Source organism: Lipophrys pholis (assembly GCF_963383615.2).
Source record: "Lipophrys pholis genome assembly, chromosome: 11".
In the NCBI taxonomy this organism is placed as follows: Eukaryota; Metazoa; Chordata; class Actinopteri; order Blenniiformes; family Blenniidae; genus Lipophrys; species Lipophrys pholis.
The window spans coordinates 11,810,984-11,830,703 of record NC_137631.1 but is presented as its reverse complement, the minus strand read 5'-3'; the positions used below and the strand labels follow the sequence as shown (position 1 = coordinate 11,830,703).

Below are 19,720 nucleotides of genomic sequence, written 5' to 3'. Positions count from 1 at the left end.
AAAATTTCCCCCAAAATATCAGGAAATTACTTCTTTGTATATTACAATCTTTTTTCTTATATTTTCCATTTGAATCAGTTCACATATGACCATATTAGGGGTGAGTTTTTTTAAGGGGTCGAGGCATGTTTACTTCCTTGTATAATTTGAGAATAGATACATTATTAGGTTAAAACTAATTCTTTCACTTGAGCATTGGAAATATTTTTTAAACATGCAATGTAAAGGTAACAAATACAAACACATCTGACTGTTTCAGGCAGGTAAAAACACCTGCCTTATTGATCACAATAAAAATCCCCGAAGCACACACAAGTAAAAATGTCTTTCATCAAATATGACACCCATTTACAATGATATTTTGACTGAAACAGGACATGCGGCATTCAACCATAGTCACTAATCGTGGGCAGGTGCTGCCTGACATGTAGTAGACATGTGAGTCTCTAGTGAATTGCAGGAGTTTTATTCTCATCACATAAGAGCTGGCAGCCTGCACTGGTTTAGAATCCATTATTTTTGGATGTGTGTTATTTTAGTTTAAAGTGTGGTGGGAGTTGATTGTATCACCCAATTCAGTGGGCACATGTAGACTCCCCTCATCCTCATACCCGTAGTCAAGGATGAGGCTTCATATTAAAAAAAAAACTAAAACTTTTAGAATCTGCATGACTGCACCTAAACGGCTAAATTAGCTGTTCTGTGATTTTTCTTTTTCAGTGCAGTCCAGGTTTGGCTGACCCTCATCAAAGAGTAATAGCTGTACTGGTTGCATATAAGTAACCGTAATAATCATTTGCAGGCAGTGACAGATGACAAGCCGTCTACTGGCCAGACACACTCATGCTCAACGTCATAGAGAGAAAGCTCTTGTCATTTCTCATAAGTCCCCAGTTTTGGTGTAAAGCTCTTGAGGCCCTTTAGCTGGGCAACAGTACTGAAAAGCTTCAACCTTTCCATGACCCTCTCAGTGCACAACAAACACAGACCCTTCTCCTATATTATTGTCTTCCTCTTGGAAAGAAGGAAAAGTAAGAAAAGCAGAAGCTGGCACAGACTTGACTGTACAATCCCAGTGTCATTATGAGGATTTAGACTCTGAATGCTCTCTCTGTCTAATTGTTGTCTTCCAACAGAAATTGTTTTTCTGAGAACAACAGTGCCGGCTTACGGGGCCTATCACTTAGGCAGTTACGACGTCAAGTTTGACATCCTGGAAGGCAACGTGGAGAATGCTTTCGACATCGTCAAGCGAGTAGAGAATGGGATGTATGTGGGTGAGTGCAATATTTTTCTCTCTTGTAAAGCCCCGATAAACCAGCCTCGTGCAATTTTGACAATAGCACTTCAACATACAAACCTTATCATCAAACAGCTTCCACGACTGGAAATTACGTTTTTGCGTTTCTTCTTGTTTCTCCTTCTTAAGTATAAATCTACTTCGTGACAAATCAAACTCACATGTCTGCATTGACAATGTAAAAAAGGCACCAAAATATTCCATGAGATGCCTGCACTCCTTGACTTAAGTGTATCTGACACAGCCTGTTATGATCTGTGCAGCATGGTGGCATCATGTAGCTGTCATCGTCTTCACGGGGGCTCTCGTGTGTTTGCGTCTTTGGAGAGCTGTCCTACGAGTGGGTCTGTGAGACAGACGAAAGCCTGTTTCTGTCTCTCCAAATATTTGGCATCAATTTTCACAAGCTTGTGGTTCAAAAAAGTACCATTTAATTCACTTATCCACGGCTGTGCGTATCCCAAAGATCATTACTTTCCACAATAAGCCATGGCGGCTTGAATGTGCAGGAATTTGTACCAGAAATCTACGCTTGCGTATTTATATTCACGTTTGCATGAGCAATTGGAGCCATCAGGCAGTTCATTATAACTACCTGTTCAGTGATGACCACCATGCAAAAAGAGCTCTGCACTACTTAGGGAGGGAGCAGCAGATAGCAGCTCCAGTGATGTGTAACAACAACACATGTTGGCATTGAAGCCATTCCCAATCTTTAGTGTGGTAGTGACCCAATGCTGCTGCTCGCCTGTGGGACCACTGAACTCAGCATTGGCCCCAGGAGGGATGAGGGTGTACTCAGCGCAAAGATGACACATTGCTGGGCCTGCCTAGGTGTTTCTGTTTTGGTTGTGTGCTGAGATGCAGGCAGGGTGGTAGTGGAAGGACACTTTTTTTCTTCAACATCCTCTTCTTCCTCTCAGTGATGGATGAAGGGATTGCCTGTCAGTATGCACATCTGTCTGTACAAGAATGAGAGAGACAGAGAGAGAGAGAGAGAGAGAAAGAGAGTGTCTGTCACCAGTTAAGGCAGGATTGTCGGTGCACGCAAGTGTTTCTCTCATGTGCACTTGCAGAAACAGATGTGTGCTTATCAAATCCACCCCGGTCCAGACAAAGACATGGGAGAGAAATCTTTATCACCAGCAATAATTCTCGTAAATCACTGTAAAAGCAGTTGTAATTATATTGCACATCTTATAATGGTATGTTTTAGTTGGAATGCACAATGGTGTAATTCTGTACGAGTGATAAGCCTTGTTTTGTAATATATCATCTACTGTGTGTGTCTGGGTGCATGTGTATGAAGAGGATTTAGGAGAAATTCCTTGTTTATAGCAGCACTCTTTTGCAGGAGTAGTGTGTGTGTGTGTGTGTGTGTGTGTGTGCAAGAGAGAGATAGAGAATAAAAGCGTAGAGAGAGAAAGACAAAGTGGGAGACAGTAATTCAATGAAAGAGAGAGAGAGAAAGGAAAGAGAGAAAATATGTGCAGAAGTAATCCTGGGCGCTGTGCTTCATGTGGTTAAATGTATTGTTCCATTTCCCCACACTAGGCCTCAGTGTCTCGCCGAGCATTAGAGCACTTAAACTGACGACCACATGAAAGGCCTGTTTGTGAAGAGCCACTTCTCTCCCAAACCCATTGGATGCTTATTGGATGCAGCTCTTGCATGTTAGCACCAGTTGCCCATCACATATCCAAATTGAGGCCCTGTGCACTGGAGCCTTTGGTCACTGACTACTCGCTGTGAAGTGTGGCGTCCATAGTGCAATGAAGGCCTTCTTGGTTTTATTTAGTGGGTTGTGCTGCTGGTGCTTTGGCCCACAGATGCTGCTGTTGTGTAACCATTGTGTGAGGCTTGCTGACGTGTCACTTAAGGAAGCTTAGTTTCCAGGATCTCCAGTGTCTCCAACAGCGGTATTACAGCTTGGTGGGATGTGAAGAGTAGCAGACATTGAGGCTCCAATAATGAACAAGTGTGTGAACTCAAGCTAACTTTGGTCATTGTTTTTGGCCATATTTTGTATTATTGAATGGGACAATGAAGGCAGTTAGTAATTCTCAGCACCCGTTGTTAACTTGAACAAGTAATTCTTAAAAGATTTGATTGGCTGACAGTCTTTTCCATTCCGTTCACTTACTCTCTCTCTCTCTCTCTCTCTCTCTCTCTTTTTTTAAAACCAGTTGTTTGCACACATAGGCATGTACTGTATGCATGGACACACACACTTGCACAGACACACAGGCATACAGTGCTGGCAGACAGCACACCGCAGTGTATAAGCCACACCACTCTTTCCGAGTTACATGGTCATCCATCACTGGCTTTACCAGCACTGTCACTTCTACACGACAACCCTGACAATCTTACTGCGTCTGTGCAAACACAGGCTGTGCTCAGCTCTTGGAAAACAAAATCAGAACCAATCACGCACTTATGGATTCCCACAACAACCACAGTAGCACAGCCCCCCCCCCCCCCCAAAAAAAAAATAAAATCACCACAGGTAGACACGAATTAAACCCACCATTGAGGCATTTATCTAAACAAAAGCAGCAGCAGTTACTCCCAATACATTTGTAAACAATAGGGGAATGCGTTACCTCAGCTGAAACAGTCATTGACTTTTGAGACACGTTGTCAGTTGGTGTGAAGATTTCTGATGTGGTTTCTGCTTGAAAGATGCAGTGAGTCTGATAAAATGTTTGTGGTTTCTATCTTTCATTATCTCTCTGTGAGGTCATATTCAGGTCCTTTTTTTTCCGTTATCACTAGCAGGCACACCTTCAGCTTTGCTTGGATGCAAGGATGATATTTATAGATTACAAAGATGTAACATCTCAATCTCAAAAACTACTGGCTTTGAACTTGACTTGAATATAGTTAAAGATAGTTTGTTTACAGGAGGTGTTACAATCTTAATTCTGTTGATGGCAGGCAGTGCAGGGGGTGTTTCAAGTGGACAACTTAATGAAAAGAATCGCTTTAGCTGGTGGTGGGAGCATACAGTACGTAACGTACACTGGAACATGAATTATTTGTCATTTCACGACCTGTGTAGTTTGCATGTTCTCCCTAAGCGTGGGATGGCGTTTCTCTAAGTATTCCTGTTGCTTCCTATAGTCCAAAAACTTGCATGTGAGGTTAATTGTTGGGCCTAAATTGCCACAAGATGTGAAAGTTAATGTCGGATTTTCTGTGTTTACAATGTGATGGAGTGCAACCAGCATTCACACAGTGTTGTCCAGGATCAGATGGATATGAATAAAGTGGTAGAGAAAATGGATTGATCACTGTCTGCCTTGTGCATCCTCCTCACTTTAAATACCCCAAGAAGCCAAATCCGGATTAAACCGTCAGCACACATTTAGTCGTCTTTCTGTTTTGTCCGAAAGATTCCTCGTCATGAGTAATTATTTGTGATGGAAGGTTTCAATGTACTACTAATCATTGCTGTCTTATATCTGAGTTGGAAAAACAGATATTATTATGAAATATTTCTGTTTGCCCTTCTGGACAGCAACCGATGATAGAGTGTCTCCTCCCCATGAATCTTATCCTCTGGAAGAACTGCGAGTCTAAGACGCCGCAGCTAAATTCCAGTCATTTTTTAAATGCAGGTGGAAAATATGGCTTTGCGGTTTATATCCAGTCCCAAAGAATAAATATTTTTTGCACTGCTACTGGCACAAATCTGGCAGCAGGCAGATGGATAAATAAAGACAAAATAGACAGTTTGTCTCAGTGCAGGTAGTTGCAGTCTTTGGTGCAGCCATCCACAGAGGCCGGTGGAATGTGAGCCCACTGTGTGAGACATGACTATACTCCCCGAGCCAGTGGAGCTTGTGGCTCAGGCTTGTGGCTGCGCCGCTGAGGAGCTGAGGACAGCCATGGAGATAAGCTGACAACAAGCTCCTCTCGTTTGAGGAGCTGTCATGGAGATGAATCACGACGCAGCGGCGGCCGGCCCACCAGAGTGCGCCAAGCCCATGAGGAATCCTTGTCTGGAGATTAGCGCAGCTAATCAAAACAGGGTCTTCTCCGACCCAGAGACCCCAGTCAAGCACGCAACACTCCCCCTCGGGTGGTCCACCACAGTCAAATGTACCGATGAAGAGATAGTGATGCCGAGATGTCAGGCTCACAGAGACACATCGCATACACAGTCAATAGGAGGCTGGTGAGAACACATATAGAACATATTACTTGCAATAAAACTGTCTCAATAATTCATCATGATACACTTATCCTCCTCGGTCTGGCGATCTTCTTAATTTATATGTGTCGTTAATCTTTGCTTTGAGGCACATGAAAATGTAACGTTGTTTAGTTTACAACTCATTTCACAAAATTTATATTGTTTTTTAGTGAATGTTCATAAAGTCACATGCCAAAATAAATACAAAATGTCGCTTTAAATGTAATCAAAATCAGTAAACATAAATGGAGAATTAGACTATGATAAAGAAGCCTGATTTACATCACAAACAAAGTCATTTTTTAACTCATATCCTTTCCACTTAGTCTATTTTATGCGTCTTAGTTGTGGCTCTTGGCTTTGAAAGGTCACTTGTAAAATAGAGCAAAGGTTGCGGTAAAGACAATGGTGCATGTTATGTCATCTCAGCTGTTCTGTCCCACAACTGGTAAAAGAAAAAGTCCCAAAAAAGAACCAACCGAGTCCGCAAAGCTACTTCAGAGTGATGTCAGTGCCCAGCGACTGACGCTGTCCAACAATGACCCATGGGCCGTTTGACTGATCACTAACGATGACTGACTGTTAATTGACCTTGAAATATCAGATGGCCCCTCAGATCTGGGTGCACTTGGATCCCACCCTGCCTTTGGACTGCACAGTGTTGTGTTTGGATACCCTGACCTGATCGGCCATCCGTGGACCGGCCATCCGTGGACCGGCCTTTACACACAGAATCTTATCCCAGAGGGGTTGGATCTTCATACGGTTGTTGTTATGCCAGGCAATTTCAGTCACACTGGAGGCTATCAAAAGCTAAAATGGTTGCTTTACTAATAGGGACACAGGGGAGCTACTTATCAATTTCTTTGGCACGTTTTCTTGCTTTTATGGACTTTTAGGAGAAACTTTTTCAGGCACTTAAAAACAGAGTTAATAAATACGAAACCCCTCCTCTTTCTGTATATGTTTATGCCAACGGTGCTAAACTCTTGATGCCCTTCAGTATGTGCGCATCAGCAAACATTACAAAACACATCACAGTTTTGGCTGTAATGACGCTTAAAGATGCCCTCCTGTACCCTTTCTGCTCACTGGAACTTTGTGCACCACCTGGATTGTCTCCAACGGTTTCACTGCAGTGAGCATGCATAGCACCACAACCAGCATGTCATTATACAATGCTGTGGTGAGGCCAATGCATACTTTTCATTTGTCTCTGGTGTTAAACCCGTTCATTTTGGATTTTGTCATACACTTCCTCGCTGAGTTGTAGAAACCAGAAAACCCAGAAATTGTACTGTTTACATGTAACCCTTCAATATTGCAGACCTCGTGGCCATGAAGGATGACAAATGCCTGCTGGCATTTGCTTCACTTTGTTTTGTGGCAGTGTCTGTGCTACTAGCATGCATTTATTTAAGGCTGTTTTCTACTTATAGGGCTACTTTATTGTGTGGTAGGATGTTTTGGAAAAAGGACAGATTGTACAGCTGTTTGTTTGATGGTGGCTGCTTCGGCTCATGGTGTCACCTTTGCACCCTGTGGCTGATACCTCAGTGAATTGGAAGGACGCCGAAAACGTTTGGAGTACTACTCCAACTGGAGCTCCTGGTTAAGTATGCCCGGCGTCAGAAAACACGACCTTTGCAACCAAGTCACAGGGCAAATTGTCAGCTGTCATTTCGCAAACTTCTCTGTGTTTATTTATATGAATCTCAGGTGGTACGGTGGCCAATCAAAGTCAACCTGTTATGAGGCTGTTGGCTTTTTGCCTTCCCGCCAGGATGAAATGTTAAAGATGAGTATGTGGTTGTGGTTTCACCTCAGGTTCACTGTGAGTACATTGAGGCCCAGCTGTTAGCTGATGCTTTCCCCTCATTGAGGATACCACTGCGCTTTTGATGGGAAGCTCACGGAAACACAGAGTCATCATGTTAGGATTTCACTGACGCTTCCAAGAGGTCATGTAATATGACTTTAGTATCAAGCTCTTTCATGCAGAATCGGGCCCATAGTGTAGTAACATAATTATCCTTTACTTGTCCTCAAGGCTGTGCAAAAAAAAAAAAGAAACATTAGATAGAAGTTCAATAAAACAGTTTCAATTGATGCAGTGTTTTCTACAATGCCAAAAAGCCCTGGGATCCTTCTGAACGTTTTACGGATTAGATATAATAACAGACAGCATCTTCAAGCACAATTTAGGAATATATTTATGTTTCAAATAGAAAATGAGTGAATTCAGAAAAAAAAAAAAAAGGATTTGGAGGAGCTATTGGCAGTTTAACAAAGTTTGTGTTGTTAAGAATACATTTGTGTCTTCAGCATGTGCTAATTAGACCACAAACAAATTCACAAAACACTAATGGACCTCAAACACATTCCACATATTGCCCCGTTTAGATATCCCCATAAATGTCAGTGTAGATGCAATTTATTTTTGTGGTAGGACTCTTGAGCTTCTTTCTAGAGAAACAATTCAAAGAACATCCCATAGGAAAACATCCTCTCCATTGAGACTGATCATAAAGTGTTTTGTCCTCATTAGGTATAGGCCACCATAACTGTTCACTGAAGAAAAGACTTCATGTGAACTTCATCCCATCTGTCTTAGCGGTGGTCCATTATGTGCTCGTTAAGATATCTTACTCATCTTCGCTGTGTGTTGGCTCGACACCACACAGATGCTTTTAAACTGACTGTTTGGTTTACAGTACAGGGACAAATAGTGAACCCAACATTGGTCAGCCTGGCATTACGGGCCGTTGTGACTGGCTTATGTCTGAAATTCATCTTCCGACTCAGTATTTAATGACTTTTTCCATGTCAGTTATTCATTTTCAAATTTAAACAAAAGGTTTTATTGACTCTGACAGTGCTCATGGTTGGGAAACAATAAAATCTCAGGCCCATACAAGTTCAGTGTCACTATGCAACAGACTCCCAAAACACCAAAACAAGGGGGCAATGTCGTTAGAACAGGGCCCCACTACGCACTCCTACGAGTTCTTATCGCCAAGATCTTCTCGTGTTTGCTGTGTACCCACAGTTTTAACTCGGAGAGAGACGAGAGAGCAAAATAAAGTGACAGAGAGAAAGAGAGACATACAAGTTTAAGTTCCTATAGCCGGCCCCTCCCAGAGTTAAAGATGGTTTCCTGGAGGAATGCCTCCACGGCTGTATCGCGTGACTGCGACTGCTCCCCTCCATCAAACACATGGGACTCATTTACCCTTGTGGGCCACAGTGATGGTGCCACAAACACCAGGCCCCCATCAGGAAGGGAAGCGAGGGGAGGAAGAAAAAGAGAAAATGAATGAATGGGGGGTGGGGGGCTGTGATATTATAATGCCAGTGTCCCAAAGAACCCAGCAAATGGTGTGTAATGGATCATCATTCGTCCTGTAGTGAATGACAACCAAATGGCTTTTACTGCTTTCTTACAAGTACCACAAAAACGAGACTCATAATTTAGACTGATGGAGGTAGTGATCTGTCATCATCGCGATCCGTGCTGAGTTAAAACTCTTGAGTCATCCTATTAAAAGCTCGAACACTTAAAAAAAAAAAAAACCCTCAAGGATGTGGGAAAAAGACAGAGGCTGGTGGAAGGTGTGATAGGAGGACAGTGGACTGATTGTGCTGCAATAGCTGTTTAAGCAGAGCGGAGCTGACATCTCACCAGGGAAAGGCTCACTAACAGCCTGTATAAACACTGACATTTTACCACTTTAATCGCACGTTCACTTAAAAAGCAGTGAATTCCATGGGAATTCAGTAATGCCCCTTTTTCACCATGCCGACTCTTCCACATGTTTTAACCATGACATTGCCATTGTTCATGATGTTTGCCACGGCCAGTCCTTCAGCTTATTACCCCCCACACTTCATCCAAATACTTGAAGAACTGTAGCAGTTGACACTGTGGGATACCTGAGAGCACATCACGATGTATCTGTTTACATGGTTCAGATTGTACCATCATGAATACTGGATGAAGTGATTCGATTGATTGATTGATTGATTATTTAAAGTGATCAGATTGATGTGTGGACTTATATCATTCAATTCTGCCAGTGGATCAGTCCAATAATGCTTTGCACTGTGATGTTTGCCCATGTCAATAACCATTACTATAACTAAAAGTATTTCAATACCCCTGAAAATAAATGAATTGACAATGCATCAATCAGTCCCTTATATATTGAATTACATTGTCCAAACCATTTTGAAATTGGGGTTGTAAATGTTACTATTCTTCACATTTCAAATGTATTATTTTCTTATTATATAATAGCAGAAAGATGTATTATGATTTGTTTTAAACATTTTATTCATTATTTATGAATGTAATTTCCCATACTCTTCTATTCTGAGGTACACCAGAGTTAACGTTTTAGTGGTAGCAAAAACCACATTATAAATAGAAATACCAAGAATGAACTATGATTCATTAAATTCACCCTGTTAATTGAATTGGTTATAATTTCTTTATTTTCTGCATAATGTTTGATTGATGATTTTTAGATAGATTTTTTTAAATAATGATGAACCACCCACAGTACTCCATTTTATGACTAGGGGCACTAGGATGCCATTTTTAAATTTAATTAAATTTATTTTGGGGAATTTAGTAGAGGTTTTAGAAGCTGAAACGCTAACAAACAGTAATGTAAGCCAAATACTCACAGCCTACAACCAGTTGTGGGTCCTCAGCAGACACGTATTTCCACTGTGGAATGAGGAAGTTGAATAAAACCCATGCAGTCACAGGGAGCTCTTATAAACTCCACACAGTCAGCCAGGCTGCGAGCTGTGAGGCGTCAGTGCTGACCACTGTGCCACCACTGCACACCCTGTGGGATTTGGAACAAGATCATTTCCTCAAATCATTGTCCAGAGATATTGCTTTGTGTTAAGCGGTAACAGAAGAAATGTCTCAATGAAATCTGTTGACAACACTGTCTGTCGATTATTAACACAACACCATTCACTCCGTCCACACCAACGACTCTGGATGTGTTTAGCTGCACTATGTCGTGCCCAGAGTCAGTGTTGTTAAACCAAAATGGAAGATACAAATGGAGAATATCAGATTTTTAAAAAATTTTAATAACTAGTGTAATAACTCCAGTACAGATTTAATGTATTTAGGTAATAATTTTCACGAAACATGCCGAAGAAACACTGTTTGGTGACATTATGGCCACTATTTAATACCTACTAAATTATGGATTGATAGATACCTTTAAGAAAGAGGCAGAAATACCTCAGATTGTCCAGAAAATAAAGTATTACAACAGTGCTATGCTTTGAGACTACAGGGGTTAAATAACAGCACTCATGTCACTTCAGTGTGATGCTAAGAAAAGTTAAAAATCACATTAATTTGTGTTTCAGTTAGTTGACAAACAACTGAAACACAAAATACCAATAATTCACAAATTTACCTGCACCACCCTTGCTGCACAAACACTCTTTACATGCTTCTCGTGAGTTCTTCACTAAACACATTTCACAGAAGTGTTTTATTAGAGAGTCATTATATAATGAATAGCATAACTAACTATATCGAGAAAAGCGTATCTGATGAGATGCAAAACAGTCTATGCACAATTTCATAAACATACAATTCCTCCCAAAACATTCTACTGCTTCACAAAAGTTACAGTTCATCTTGTTTGTGTCAGGAACTAGAGTCTGCTGCTGTAACTATGCACGTCAAAACTGTCCGATAATCATTCAAATATCTCTAATGGAGGCGTCTCAGACACACATACAGTGACAACGTGTTCAGTAACTTATCTGGCCTGTCTGCCCAGCCAAGGAAAAATGCTAAGCTAGTGGAAATAGCAGAGCCCTGCAGGGCTGCGATAGCAAACACAACAACCTCACTCTGACACTGTTTTCCATAATAGACAAGGTTCTCATTTCAACTAGAAGAACTAAGCAGTACAGCTACAGACCATTTGTTTTGTTGATCACATACGTTGTTGTTTAAGGTACTATTTTCCCCCTCAAACTATGACCAGGAATCTTTGTCTCCTTCAGGTGTTGTTCGTCAGATGAAGCCACTGATCGGTCCTGTGACAACAGTGCTGAAACTGTCGATGCGCAACCTGTCAACTCAAGGCGACTCTGGCCACAACATCATCAACGTCCACGTCTTCGTCTCAGAGTTTTGGTTCTGAAAGGCTGACGGCAGATTTACATGACACCATATTAAGACAGCCATTGTCAACACTGTACACATTGGTTTTGTTACACCAGTCAGTGTTGAATTTTTAATGTTGTGTTCTTGGCAATGTTACTTTTGATAGTTGCCGAGAGGAAAAGCCACCCGCTGCTTTTAAGATCATGATACTTTGTTTTGTGATGACGAGCTCGACCAAAAGGTGCACAAATGTGGAGAAACGTAATCTTTTAAGTCATAACGAAAGTGCATGCATATAGAGAGGTCATTAAGGAATATTATGATCACATTCAGCAATAATCTTTTGACGGCATGTACCTTTTTGTCTTATTTCCACTTTTTCTTTATTACTGTGTGCATTGGATGAGGTATATTTTCTATGGAATAAACACTATTTTAGTTACAGTATTTGTGTTTCTGTTTCTTCCAAGTATGTCTATGTTTGACCTCGGTTTCAATGTTTGTGATTTTCAAGAGGAAAAACGGATGGCAGCTTGCTATTGGAGCTGTGCGTATGTCCTGCAGGTGAAGAGATACAACAGCTGATGGATCTGTAACAGAGACCACAGCTATGTGCAGCACTCACTCTGGAGGAAAAGTATTATATTTCTTGGTTTTCCACAGGTTCCTCTCACACCACAGTTTGACTACTCATCGTGCCCCATTATTTCTCCATCTCCTGGCATTTATATTATTTGATGCCAACAATCTCTCAGTGCAGAGCCTCACATTTGATAGATATGAAAACAAATTACAATCACGTGGCTCTACATCTGTCAGTAATGGTGCCACATTTGGATAATTTGTAAATGTCTCTATCTCAGTTTTTCTCCCTCTACAAGGACTATTGCATGTCTGGAATAGTGAACAAACAGCAATACGCTACGCTAAAGATTGTCCTTTAAAGTGCAAACATGTGTGAACTATGTTTCCATCCCATGAGTATCATTTTACTTGGTGTACCATGGTTCTTAAAAGATAATGGCTTTTGCAATGCCCCGAGTCATAAAAAGTCACAAGAAGAAAGCTGATTTTAATCATTTAGACTTGTCAATACTGGCTAACAAACAGAGGCCTGTTGACAGAATTATCTTTGCTGGTTTACTTTGGCTGGTGGTTGCCTGTGAAAAGTCAGCTTCTAATGTAACATTCAGTTTATTTCTTTCACCCAGTGATCTCTGTCAAGCGGGAGCTGAGAGGTATATTACCAGCTTGTCCTCTGGCTGCACTCACATAGAACAAAAGGAAATCTCTACTTTAAAATATGGCATACGGACCTAATCAAAAGGCAACCTGCTCGGGGTGTTTTTGTCAGTTTGAAAGATGGAAAGGTAGGAGTTTCATGTGTATCCCTTGTTGGTAGAGTAACTGCGGAGGGAAATGAGGTGGTAGCAGCAGTTAAAGACCACGGGCATGGGTGCCAGCAACCATACTCCTAATTACATTTATCAGCGAACCAGAACCTCACTTTCCATCAAACATGGGGGCCGTCAGATAGAGAGAGATAGCTGGGAACATGTTGGTAGCAGCCAAACTATGAGACTGCAATCATCACTGTGGCTGGGCCCTGCCAAAGCCTCCCAGCTCTTCAAAGTCAACAGAGGAGGGGGCGCACACATCGGGGTCGGCACTCGTCTGCTCTGATGGATTTTAAGGCTCTTCTGAAGGGGGATATCCTCTTCAGAGGAAATACAGGCCAGCGGGTCAACTCTGTGGTTGACATGAAAGGAGGGAAGAAATGCAGTGTGTGTGTGTGTGTGTGTGTCACTGTGTTTGGTACTTGTTTTCTAGCTGTGTGAAAAAGAAAGCACCATGTCTGTGGAGAATCACTGATTCCGCTCATTCACATTTACCCGCATAACAGTCAGATCACAGAGAGCATGTACTGAAATGTACTCGAGTACGAACATTAAAAGAAGTGAATTCCTAACCTTCATAAAACACAATGCCTCATTTCAGCAGCATGAACACAGCTGAGTCCAAATGCTCTGCTATTACCTTTAGAGAGCTCATCCAGTCGGCTGAGATTCACGAATAATATATTTAACAACAATAAATAAAAAACATCTCTCAAAATCACCTGATGAGAAGGAGGGAAAAATGATTGAAGGTATTTGGTCAGATTATTCCAGAAAGAACAGATGTGTTGGGATGTCAGGATGAAGGTAGGATGAGGATGGAGCAGCAATATACCTTCGTCCAACCTGCCTTCTTTCTGTCATAAAGATTGCAGATATCAAGATTAATAAATATTCTATTCTAAGAAAATATATTGCCCTCGGATTCAGTGTTGTGATTAAGACATAACAAATCTAATTATTTGAGGGTAAAATAAAAGGCATTAAAAAAACTAATGTAAAATTAGGATTATAACATGGAAGTAAGACTATTGTCAGCAATATGTCAACCACCTTATATAACTCACTCATTGTAAAGTTACTGTGAGCACTTCAACTTATAAAACACCCTTTAAATCCAAAATATTTGATCATTTCTTATGTTGCTGCTGGTGTGTGTTTCCGCATCACAAACTCACTGGTGTTCTCCGTGGTCGACTCATCTTCTTAGACGTTTGAGACTCTAAAGAGTAGAAGGTACAAATATGTGTAAGTCTTCAGAAAAATAATTACTCAAGTAAAGTACCTGACAGATGTACTCGACAACAGTAGACCTCTGGCTAAAATAAAACAGCGAGTAACCAAACTTATATATGGATCCATTGATTCGCCTCCTATTCCCTCTCTACACAGCTTTGGCCCGTGGAGGTCATGAAAACTCTACAAATTCATAGCAGATAAGGTGAGAATAGGTTCAGGACCATATCAAATGACTACAATTTGGTAAAAAGTAGAATAAAGTGAAGCAACTTTTTTTGTCCAAGATTAAAGAAGAAAAGAGAGAGAGAAAAAAAACCCCAGTACTTTGTACTTGCACCAATCTAGTGTAATTTAGCAGTGTGTCAGATGAGAAACAGAGTCTATTTCAATCACAGAAACACTTCAAACTGACTTTAAGTAGTTTGCAAGATGAAACAATGCCCACATATTTGGCTCGTCTATGCAGCATGCCAAAACACACAGAGAAAACACATTGTAAGGACGTAAACAGCTGAATTTGAACAACAAAAAGCTGGATAGTCAGACTGTGTGGGAGGACATTATCCAGGAAAGGCCTGGCTGGCGCTGAAGCTCAACTGTAAGAAAGACTAGGGCAGCAGTCCCTAGCAGCGTTACCAAACCACATACATGTGTGGGGACAAATGAGCAAATATCTTTTGCCAGATTCTCCATCCAAAGCCAAGAAGGAGCTGCTTGCACTGGAAGCCTTTGGTATGACTAAACCCAGTGGGCTTGATGAGTCGATGTAATGGCAGGGGCGCAGACCGGTGTGTGTCTGTGCAGTTTGTTTGTGTACTCTACTGTGGCACAATAGCGGTCAGGCCTCTCAATACAAGTGGTCATGGTGGTGTCTGGCCCGGAGTAGACAGGGTACGGGGATGATGGAAGTCTAGCCCAGGGGCTGGTGAGGCAGGCTGATCCCAGACAGAGACCAGCGGACCTCAGGAGGCACGTGCTCGGCTGACTCCTGCGCTCACCCACTCCCTCTTTTTTCCTGGCGTCCTACCCCGGTTCCCACCGCAACACATGTTATAGGATATAAGTGAGTTCTTTTAATACATTTGGGGATATTTATTTTTTTCCTCTATTTTACAAACCACAGTTCCCCATTGCCATAAACACAAAAATGTTTCTTTTAGATGGGCACTACCAACATACTCTGGTTTTGCTCCCACCCCCCCCAACTCGCCCGCTCAGATTCCCAACTTTGTAGAATATTTTCTCCCCACCAATATAATGTTGTTTGTGCATTGGAAATAGGAGAGGGACGATGTCTTGTGCTGATGCCCGCTCATTGCAAACTCATGCCAGTTGTTATTCATGATGTTCTAAATTTGAATAAACCGAAAACAAATTATGAAGAACTACAGCTGATAAGCACATTTCTATATAAGATATATCATATGAATTTGTCAAGTGATGTTTCTTTTAAGTCCAATAGATGGCAGACACATACAACAGAACCCTGCACTGCCAGTTTTAAGCATTGAGTCTCAAACAATGATCACTACCTGACATTAAAGCCTCCCCAGTGTTTTTATTTTCTCCCATTTTTCACCTTTTAGTAAAACAAAATCCCCCTTTAATGCGGCCTTTTATTCTGCAGGACAAACAATACAATCGGAGTCTTCTGAATATAATTTATGCTCATCAATGTTGAATACTCTCCAGAGAGACTTGACTCTGACTCAAGCTTAACAGAGTGTTGGATTGCAAGAAAACAATGTGGAAATCTGATGTGAACGTTACAGATACGTCTTCAGAGACTTTCACCCCAAATAGGATCATAAAAGACTGGACTTGCAATAATATATTTCATTCCACATTTGTGTGCAGTCTTTTTGATATGGGACTCCTATCATTGCCGGCCTTTAAATCAATTAAACCCTTTGAGGTTTAGTGTGATAGACAGTCCACCAATTATGTGGCGGCTCCACCTTGACCCAAAGAAAAACACAAAACACACAAGTGTGCCCCTCCATAACTTACAGATCTTTAACAGAACCATTTACAACCACTACTGAACTCCGACGGCTGCCAGAGTACACAGGGGATCAATCACATCGGGGAATATAGACGGAGGCTGTACTCATGAAAATTCACTGAGCGGTCTCTTTGTTGTTACAAGCAGCTCAGAACATATTGTGACGTCCGTAACGCTTAAGTAGATGCATGTCATGGAGAGGGAAGGAAAACAAATGCAACCACATGCGACCGTGGTGTGATGGCTACCTAAAATAGTCTTCACCTTAGACTGGTAAAGACATGTTTTTCTATTTGATGAAGCAGGCGATTTTTATTTGTGTCAGATTTGGCCAAATTCCATGGACTGTTGCGTCATTAAAATAAATGTATACTTTGTGTGCACAAAAACACACACACACACACACACACACACACACACACACACACACACACACACACACACACACACACACACACACACACACACACACACACACACACACACACACACACACACACACACACACACACACACACACACACACACAAATTTGAATGGTAAAATAGGCTTCATTCATATAATAGCTTCACTTTCACCTCTCCAGCAATCTATCCCCCCCTACTGGACGTTGGTAACCAAACCCACTGTCATCACGGTGCTTGTGCAAGGAACCCTTAGGCCTTCTCTAGATTCTAAAAAGTGTTTTATTTAGGTTTTATTAAACTTTCGCTAGTTTGATTCCATGCAGGCAAAGCCTCTAGGCCCCCATGATGTCTGGCAACCTTTAAGTGGACCTAATGTTGGAAAGTATTGCTTTGCATTATCAGTCAGATTTGCTCATTCAAACATATGCATATTTAAGCCCCAAAACAACAATGCAAGGATATGAGAAACCTGTTTTGCCAAGTGACAGAATGACACATCACCGTGCAGAGATTAGGATGGGAAATGCTAATTTTGTGACAGAGTGGCAATCTGCCTCACCAAGTTAAGCCACAGCCTCCCACACCTGCAGTTAAAAGTGATTGTGTGATACAGTAAAGCTGACTTTGAAAGGTCATCTGGTGCAAAACCCACAGGTGTAAAGACTAAATGGATATCATTTATATTCTTTATTTTGTTTGTCACATTCACCCATTCACACACATACTCAAAAAACCAATGGTGACAACTGCCATGCAAGGTGTTTCAGCCATCCATTGCAAGCAATTTGCACTTCAGTGTTGCTCAAAAACACTTCATATGAACAAGGAGATGGAGGATAAAACCTGCAACCTTCTGGTGGAGAGACGATCCAATTATCCACTAATAATCCACAGGTGTAAAAGATGCAGGTTGTAAAGAAATAAAGAGATAAAGATGTAAGTTGTCATTGGCATTTTGAAATAGTTTTTGAAGATGTTTATTTTATAGCATTTATTTTACCCTGAGTATGTCGCCTACATACTATTCTGTTTACTGTTTAGTGGTTATACTGATGTAATGCTATTCATATATTGCTCTCAAATACAATCAGCAAATACTCACACGTCAATAAGAGGTGATTGTACTTTGGCTACTCCATGTTATTTTTAAGATTGTCTAATGCAGAAAAGGCAATGCACATATTGAGCAAGAATACTTGTCTCATATGCAAACCTACGTCACTAAGTATATCTGTCTGCACTTTAAAAATGTGGGTTAATTTGAGAGGATCGGCCTTCCAGGGCTTTAGGTCTATCCACCAACAGAGACCATGATCTCACATCCTGTCTCTGAAAAGCTTCTCTGACACAAATGGCCTTAAGACCTCAGATGTTTGAGCTTTCACTGAACTTGAAAATGAGCTGCAAGTCTGCCGCATCAGCCAAAGCATTGTTTTGTCTGTGGCTGAACACATACACCCAACTGTCACCCCTCAGCGGACGCGTTGCACCAGCTCAGTTGCAAATGGGTCTCAGAGGAGTGACCAGATAAGGAGGGGCGGATCAGGAGAGGAGATTTCCTCCACAAACATGGGGCGTTTTCAGAGGATTTTGGCATTTCTTTGAGGGGAATCATTAAGTATCATATGTTTTGATGTGAGGTGTCATGTATGTCATCACGGAGAACTTACTTTTCACTTTCAGTCTGGCGTTATAGCGTCAGCAGTTGCAGCGGTCACAGTCACACCCTGTAATTCATCCCCTGAACTGCGCAACATAATCTCTTAATGAATTGAACTTTAACTACCAATGACCTACGTATCAGCTGTACTTGACCTACAGAATATAAGAAATTCCTACATGCTGGAATTGCCATAATCACCTCCCAAATGTCTTAAACAGATTGGAATATAACAAAAAGAAGCCTGTTGCAATGCTCTTTCTCAAACAGTCCCAGTCTGACTAAAGTCTGGAATTATAAATTAGCTGCTTTGAGACAATGTAAAATCTACAAGAGTTTTGTGCGTGAGCTCAGCGAGAGAAAAAGTATTTAAGATAGAAATACTATTTATGGGTTTGTAATGGCAAAGCTTAGTTGTCCAGAGCACATCTGTATGTCATTGTTCCCAAACCACTGTCTCTGGATACACTCATATTTTAGGAACAGAGATTCAGAGAATTAATTATTCAATTGTTCTTCGACATCATCCCGGGGAAAAAGACTCAAGGCGTCAAAAGGCATATTTTTAATTTGGTGACTGTGAAAATGTGTTTGCCTGCTTTCCTTTGAAAACTGTTGAATCTCTGCATGCTCAATGCTGCCGTTCGCTCTGTTCATGACTTTGTCATGATTTGGGCTTTCAGGAACTGTGCTGAGAGAAAGGTGATTAATCTATGACAATGAATGGAAGGTATCTGGATCTGACAAACTGGCATAAAGCGTTTTTGTTGTGACTAAATGTAAATTTTGATAATTGGCATGTTCAAAATAGCTTTTTCTGCCTTAACAATTTCACCGCTTGAAGGAAAATCTATCAAAGTATTCCCTGTATTGGGGCTATAGGTCAATCGGTGTAGGATTGGTTAATGCTTACCCTCTATTATGGATGCCATTGGTCCGCTGTCTTTATAGCAACCGGATTGAGCACAATACCCAACTCTACCACACATCTCCCTAATGAACGTATGGCCTCCATTGTCTGGAGACCACCGTGATGATGTCTTTTTCTGGTTCCTCTCATGTCTTGATAAATGAAGTAGATTGTTAAGCATCATATCCTGTGTGTGTGTGTATGTGTGTGTGTGTGCGTGTGTGTGTGTGTATTACACAGCTATGACTTGTGGGTTGAGGATGAAGCAGATGCAACAGAGCAGATAAGGCCAGGATTAAACTGTAGTTAAGCCGGAGGAAACTCTGAAAGCCATTGACTCATTGATCTCAGGATTCTCCAGTCCATGGTGAGCCCCGGGTTGTTCTCTATCCCCTCACCCGCCTTCTTTTTTTGTCCTTTGTTGTGGTCACTGGGACAATCGGTTAC

At 41.3% G+C, this 19,720-nt stretch overlaps 1 protein-coding gene across 1 annotated transcript in view; it reads left to right on the top strand.

Moving 5' to 3' along the window:
- The window catches only part of fbln1 (fibulin 1), a 34,094-nt gene extending 21,992 nt beyond the window's left edge, over window positions 1-12,102 (top strand). The window contains exons 16-17 of the mRNA XM_080474412.1: window positions 1,137-1,277; window positions 11,553-12,102. Of these exons, the coding sequence (XP_080330538.1) occupies window positions 1,137-1,277; window positions 11,553-11,692 (281 nt within the window). The 3' untranslated portion in view covers window positions 11,693-12,102. The remainder of the gene's footprint in view (window positions 1-1,136; window positions 1,278-11,552) is intronic.
- The last annotated feature ends 7,618 nt before the right edge of the window (window positions 12,103-19,720 follow it).